The sequence below is a fragment of the Pogona vitticeps genome, chromosome 4 (genome assembly GCF_051106095.1).
Source record: "Pogona vitticeps strain Pit_001003342236 chromosome 4, PviZW2.1, whole genome shotgun sequence".
Lineage (NCBI taxonomy): Eukaryota > Metazoa > Chordata > Lepidosauria > Squamata > Agamidae > Pogona > Pogona vitticeps.
Window position 1 is genome coordinate 65,165,953 of NC_135786.1, and position 7,207 is coordinate 65,173,159.

At 51.4% G+C, this 7,207-nt stretch overlaps 1 protein-coding gene across 1 annotated transcript; it reads left to right on the plus strand.

Moving 5' to 3' along the window:
- Positions 1–687: 687 nt before the first annotated feature.
- On the plus strand, positions 688–3,910 carry FOXD2 (forkhead box D2). Its single transcript, XM_072997600.2, has one exon. The coding sequence runs from the start codon at positions 1,105–1,107 to the stop codon at positions 2,536–2,538; it is 1,434 nt and encodes a 477-aa protein (XP_072853701.2). The 5' UTR covers positions 688–1,104; the 3' UTR covers positions 2,539–3,910.
- The last annotated feature ends 3,297 nt before the right edge of the window (positions 3,911–7,207 follow it).

Genomic DNA, 7,207 nt, shown 5'->3' on the forward strand with positions numbered 1-7,207 from the left:
GCAAAACGCCTGAATCGCGTTTGCAAGCATTGTCACCAAAACAAACAAAGAGAAACAAGCAAACCTGCCCGAAGGGAGGCTAAAGCCTTAACGTGGGTCGGAGCAAAACGTCCTCCATACCCGAGCTCGGCATCAGGAGTTGCTGCCCGGGAAGCTGCAACAGGTACTACTGCCCGGGTTTCCACAAATTCCTAGAGATGGAGAGAAGGACAAAGTGGAAGGTAAGGCTCGTGGCACCCCGGGCATGCCCCCTCCCCGCTTGCCACTTTTAAGAAAATGCACATTTAAGCCGCCGAGCCTTTCAGCCCTGCTGCTTGGGGGGTCGCCGGCTCCCAGCCCTCCCAACTTGGGCCCTCTAGGGCGGAAAGCCTTGAACCCGCCGGATGCAAGATGGCGCGCGCGGGCCGGCCGGCCGGCCGAGGGGGAGCGCTGACAACTGGGGGGCCCCCCGGTCCTTCTGGCCTCGTCGCGCGTAACCAAAGGCCCGGACTAGCGCGCGCGCAAGAAAGAGCCGCTCGAGAGCAGCAGCCGGCCGGGGCGGTCCCGCAGCTCCAAACCCGCGCTCGAACGGCGCGCAAGCGAGGCGTGGGAGAGCTCGGGCTTTGCGCGCGGAAGCACGTGACCCGCCGGCCGCGGCGCTATAAAGGCTCCTGGCGCGCTCGGCAGCGGCTCAGTGCTTGTGAGACGTTCTGGCGGGCGCGAGCTGCCCGGGAAGGGGGTGGCCTTTCCCCACCCCTTCTGCCCCGTCTCCCACCTTTTTCCCCCGGCCCCCCCAAACCCCAACGCCCTTCCCCCCCCTCTGCCCCTTTTCCCCCGCCTGCCCTCCCGCGGCCCCTCGCCCTCCTCCCTCCAGCTGGCCGCCTCCGGCTCTGAGGGGAGGGCATTGCCCAGAGCGCGCGCGCCTGTGGCTGCTCCGGGTCCGCCGGTCCTTTCCTGCGCGGCGGCGGCGCCTCCTCCTGGGACTCCTCCTCCTCCCTCGCGCCGCCGCCACTAGGGGGTGGCCGAGCTGACGAGCCCGAGCCCAAGCCCGAGGCAGGGACACGCGGCGAGAGCTGCGGCGGGAGCAGCCCCGGGAGCAACGCCGCGGTCGCCGCCACCGCTGCCATGACCCTGGGCTGCAGCAACGGGAGCAGCCGGCCGTGCGGCTTGCTCGCGGCAGCCTCGGCGGCGGAGGAGGAAGAGGACGACGAGGCGCTCTCCGACGTGGAGGACGCGGACATCGACGTGGTGGGCCCCCCGCACGAGCACGGCCAGGCCAAGTTCAGCGAGGAAGAGGAGGACGAGGACGAGGACGAGGTGGAGGAGGAAGAGGAGGAGGACGAGGAGGACGAGTTGCACCTCCTTCCTAAGCAGCCGGCCCGGGGGAGGCTGTCCCCCGCTCAGGCCGGCCCGGAGGCCGCGCTCGCGGACGGCCGCCCTCCCCCCGTGACGGCGGCGGCTGCCTCTGGGGCGGCCGCCTCGGCTGTTGTGGCTGCCGCCGCCCCAGCTGCGCCCCCGTCGTCGTCGTCCTCTTCGTCGTCCTCAGGCGGCGCCTCGGGAGGAGGAGGCGGCGGCGGCGGCGGCGGCAAGAACCCGCTGGTGAAGCCGCCCTACTCGTACATCGCCCTCATCACGATGGCCATCCTGCAGAGCCCCAAGAAGCGGCTGACCCTCAGCGAGATCTGCGAGTTCATCAGCGGCCGCTTCCCTTACTACCGGGAGAAGTTCCCCGCCTGGCAGAACTCCATCCGCCACAACCTGTCGCTCAACGACTGCTTCGTCAAGATCCCCCGCGAGCCGGGCAACCCGGGCAAGGGCAACTACTGGACTTTGGACCCGGAGTCGGCCGATATGTTCGACAACGGCAGCTTCCTCCGTCGGAGGAAGCGCTTCAAGCGGCAGCAGCAGCAGCTCCACCCGCAGCCCCCGGAGCTCCTCCTGCGAGCGGCCGCCGACTCGGCCGCTTTCCTCCCGGGCTTTGCCTACGGACCTTATGGCTACAACTACGGGCTCCAGCTGCAGAGTTTCCACCACCATCACCACCACCATCACCACCCTGCCGCCGGAGGAGGAGGAGGCGGCGGCGGGGCGGCGGCGGGGCCCTTCCCCTTCCAGCCCTCACCTTGTGCCCTGCCTGCCTCGGCGGGTCCCGGCGCTTCGGCGGCCGCCCCGTCGGTCTTCTCCAGCGGCCTTTCCTCTTTCCTCGGTGGCGATCTGAGTTGTAGGAAAGCCTTCTACCCCGCCGGGCAGCTTAGTCCCACCGCCTCTCTCCTGCAGACTCTCAAGACGGACCAGGGAGCCGGCAACAGGCCTTCCTTTTCCATAGACAATATCATCGGCGGCGGTGCGGCCCCTCCGCAGTCGAGCAGCTCCACCACCAGCGCGCCAACTTCGCCCTTCCCGGCGAGCCACGCCGGTAGCCAAGCGCAGGTCCTGGCGATGCTCTCTCCGGCTCTGACTCCCTTACCGAACCATTTGAATCTGGCCCACGAATCCCTTCTACAGTCAGGACCGAACTTCTCCAGTAAACTCACAAACCTCAACAGCTGTCCCTTTTAAAACACACACACACACACACACACACGCAACCAGCCTCAATGCCCTCGACCCCAACCAACTGCCCCCTATCTGTCTTGTCTCCCCTACTCTACTCCCACAATTGCCCTCCTATTGTGTTTTAAAAGGTAGGAACTCTTGTTTTTTTTTTATTTTTACTTTTTCTTTGGCGTCTGGATCGATATTGCGTGTTCGTTTCTCTCCTTGCCTTTTCAGGATCGGTGTTTTAAAAGCAGGATGGGGCGGGGGAGAGAGACGCAGGGATCTAAGAGATCAGATTTATTTCAGATTAGCCTTTCCTGTCAAATGAACTTTCGTGACTTGTAAAAAAATAAAATAAAATAACAGGGAATAGTTGAATTAAGGCTGTGATGCTAAACCGCCGGCATGAGGCATGAAAACCGTTCTAGCCGGATTTAGTGATAGTTACCTCCGAGTCAAAATAAAAGTGACTGGAGGTGACAAAACGACAATCTGTAATTCTCCAAACACTTGTTTTGAAAGGCGACTCACACCCAAATCAGTGTGCAGGACTGGAGCCTTAAATCCTTGATTTAAGTGGATGGTGAATCTGAAATATTGCACTAGTAACTTCTCTCTTAAATTCTGTCCCTGTAGGATTCCTTATACAGTATCTCTACCTTGCTGTTGTTTCAAAACACTTGTTTAAGGAAAGTTTCCCTCGAATGTTTCAATATTATGAATCCCAACCTCCTAAAGTGAGGGATCATTTTGCAACAGCGAGATTTCAAACCCAATTACCAAAAAAAGTCCTGCGGTATCAGGAAGTTTTCTGTTACCTCCTCAGCCATCTTCTCTCCACCCCTCTAGTGTGTGTGTTTTCTTGTGCACCTGGGTTTATTTGTGTGTATATATTGTCCACCAGAACTTACTTGACTCTTCCCACTAGCTGTGCATCCTTCCTATTTTATTGAAAGATTTGTGAATACTTTGATGTGGAAAAGGCGTCGTATTTTTTTTGTCCACCTTTGGTGTAAATTAATAAATGTTTGTGAACCCTTTTAAAAGAAAGCTGGTGGGTTTTCTATTTGCCTTCTTAATACAAGAAGCAGTGGAAAAAAAGGAGTAACTAAGTTTAGGTCTTAAAAAGAGTAACTAAAGGTCTTAAAACAAGGGGTGGGAGAATTGTACTGGTGATTTGAAACCTCACTGAAAGGAAGCTACTGAAACTTTGCAGCAGGGAAGTCAACGGACTCTTAAAACTCATTCTGAAAAAATATTTTAAGAAGTTTATGTAAGATCAGTGTTTCAGGCTGCAGCCTCTAACCTAATTGAAAATGGGCAAATCTTAGTTTTCTGCATTACAGGGCAAATTCGTCTGTAGTTTACCACTGGCTTACACTTCTCATGTACTTGTAATAAATTCTTCTCATTAAAAGGGGCAAGGTAAGTAGAGACATGCACTTTTTGTTTAACTATGTTACTAAATGAATTTCCTGCTGGAAGAAAAGGGTAGGTTAGATTTAGTAGATGAAACACTTTCTTCCTTGCCTATTAATAAATCTTTAGTATTCATTATGGCCATGATTTGATCAACTTTAAATATTGATTCTGCTCTTTCTTTAAAATCAATAATTTTAAGTGTAAAAACCTTGGACCCAGATATGTGTGTGTGTGTGTGTATGTGTGTGTGTTTAAAATGCATCGTTCTTTTAAACTCTGGTATTACAGCTGGCAACTCATTAAGTTCTTGTTTTCAGGAAATGCTTGAAGTTGCCAGGCAGTTCCTCCAGGAGCAAAACTGTACTCCCACTCCCCTTTTGTTTTGGTTGGAAATGTTGACACATGGAAGAGGCAACGAGGAATGGAGGGGGCTGTTTGGGGGGGGGGGAAGAAATGTTAAAGTTTCTCCAGAGCCTGAAGGGTTCAGTTGACTGTCTGAAATCGGAGACCTCTACCTAAATTTGTGAAAGTCCTCTTGCCAAAAAAAAAAAAAAAAGATTAAAAAATAAACAGCTCCTTGCTGAATCCTTCCTTAAAATGTCTTTATATGTGTGGCCAAGTCTGTAAATGTGCCCGCTTTTGCTGAACAAGATACTCCCCTAGTCTCTTGGGCAGCGGCCGCCTTGTTAGTTGTGTCCTTCCACACTCCCCGGCAGAATGTTTTTGGAGAGAAAGATAGATGAATGGATGGCCCTTAAGCTCCCCTCTAAAAAGACTCATTTACTTTTTACGTGGTTGTAATGGGCTGTCATAGACGATTATATATATAGGACAGTCTATTACAAGCACGTAAAAAGTAAATGAGTCTTTTTAGAGGGGAGCTTGAGGGCTGCTATGCAGTCATCCATTTCTCTTTTCAGGAAGGGAGGTGTGTGTGTGTGTGTGTGTGTGTGTGTGTGTGTGTGTGTGTGTGTCTATATAATATATAGAGACATATCTTTGTCTATACAAGTTTGGGGTAGGGAGGGTGTTGTGGAGAGTGAGACAAGAGGGACGGATTCTTGCAACATTTTCCATCTGTCTCTCCATTGCAGGTCGCCTCCCCCCCCTCTGTCCCCCCCCCCGCTACTCCTCAGCCTCCCCTCCCCTCCAGCTTTTGGCAGAGTTTGTTGATGTTGTTCCTTGAACAGGGTCTTGCTTTCCTTGGCGGTCCACGTCCCCCTTGGCCCACATTTGCTTCTGAAAAGCAATCCTCTGTCAGACCCTTGGTCGTCCCCTTTCATGTCCAGACCCCACAAAAGACATTACAAAGCAGGACATGGGAAAGGGAGGGTGAGAGCGTAGAAGGCGGCGGCATGAATCTATTTTCCAGACTGCTGAGCCCATGGTTACAAATGGAAGGAGCTTTGTAGCTCTTTCTATCTACTCCGGTCTCCCAAACCGTTTTTCCTGTCCAGGAGTCCCTCCCAATAACTCCAGTGATCCAAGGCGAAGCCCTTCTGTAGAAGGGCGATCGGCCCATTTCCAGCATTTAAGGGCGTTGGGAGAGAGGAGGTTAGATAGGGGCTTCCTTATACTTGTGGCGTGTTTTTTTTCCCCTTGCAACGGTTTGGGTTGTAAATTAAGCAGCTTGTGAGAAAAAGGTGGAGCAGGGTGTGTGCATGCAAGGTTGCCTTCACAAACACCACTTTCAGAGTGTGAAAGAGCACATTTCCATCTCTGGGAGATGAGAAGCAAACAGCTACTTCCGAAGGAAGATGCAGTTAGGGTTAGGTCGGATTCGTCATGCATGGGAAATCAACGCTGGGACTAAAATGTAGATTTTATTTTTCCTGAGGATTGGGGTTGGCGGTGTGTTGGGCCAGAGAGCCTGAATAAGAAATGCGGTGCTAGTGAACTGGAAGCGGTGGGGCTTTACATTGGTTAACCCCATATCTTAAATACACTCATTTGCATGTAAAAGCACACTGAATTAAAGTAGTTACTTATGCTAGAAGGCACGCTTGAAAATGAATTCCAATCTGTGGAAGTGTGGCACAGCCCTATGCATGTTCACCTGGAAGTAAATCCAACTAAGTGTGCCTAGCACTGCAGCCTTCAGCTGCAACAGTGGCATTGTTTGGAAACTCCGTTCCATTCTGTTGGGTTCAGAGGTAAGGGGACCCTTGAAAGCAAAGATTGCAGCACAAAATACATTTTTTCCCAGTCCGTTAAATTTTCCTCCCTTTCAGATGGGTATTTTAATAAATAGTTCCCTTGCCATGTTTCACACACAGAAGTAAATAGGTTGCATGGTTTCCTCTTAAAATGTGAAAGAGGGCCAAGACCGGGGAGTTCAGGGGTTAAAGGTTAGAGGGCATAAGCAGCTTATTCCAGAGCTGGAGCTCAGTAGAACAATTGCAAAATAAGTCATCTAAGGGCTGTCTCTTATTCTGCCAGCCTACACACCGAGGAGAACTGGGATGTCTCACCGGCATCTCCTTTAAAGGTGAAAAGAAAATGGTTGATCAGGAATTATGGAGGGAGCTACCTTGGCTGCAGAAGATTCCTGACAAATGAGACCAGGTGATATTGTTTTAACTTGGTTTATTGGTTGACTGTTTTTTTGCAATCTCGGGCCACAATCTATATTTCTGTAAATGTTGTTTTATTGTTTGTATACCTTATATACCTTTGGTCGTCTGAAAGTAAGGTACATAGAGTATGCCCATAGATAACCATCCCAATAGTCTTTTCTGCCACTGGATAAGCAACGTGATATCATCTTCAGACACAGTATTATTAACGAGTAGCATTTTCTGTGTGTATGCCTGTGTGTCATAAATTAAAGGTAGTTTTGGTCATACCTGGATAGCTCCTTTCTATCTTGAGGTGCCACCATATCCTCAAAAAAAGGAGTTTGAGGCTTGTACTTCTTGTGAAACAAGGTGAGGAGGCGAAAGCCGCCTTCCTGGTGTTTGACTGACTTCCTATTTCAAGGTGAGAGGACATCTTGAAGTTGCCACTGTCTGAAAGAAAATCGTTAGCAGGCTTCTCCGGGGAGACTTAATTTATTCTGAGTTAACCTCCTATATTACTGTATTTAAATGTTTAGTGAAAGAGACTAGAGGCACAAGAATCGGCCGGCCCCAGCTATTCTGCAGAATAGATTTCTGTTCCCCAACCCGGAAATAAATTAGAGCAGGAGTTCTAAATAGTTTTTTTTTTGTTCTTGTTTCCTTCTCTAAAACCGGGTGGCAGAGGGACCTGCTGAACAGTTTAAAACCCT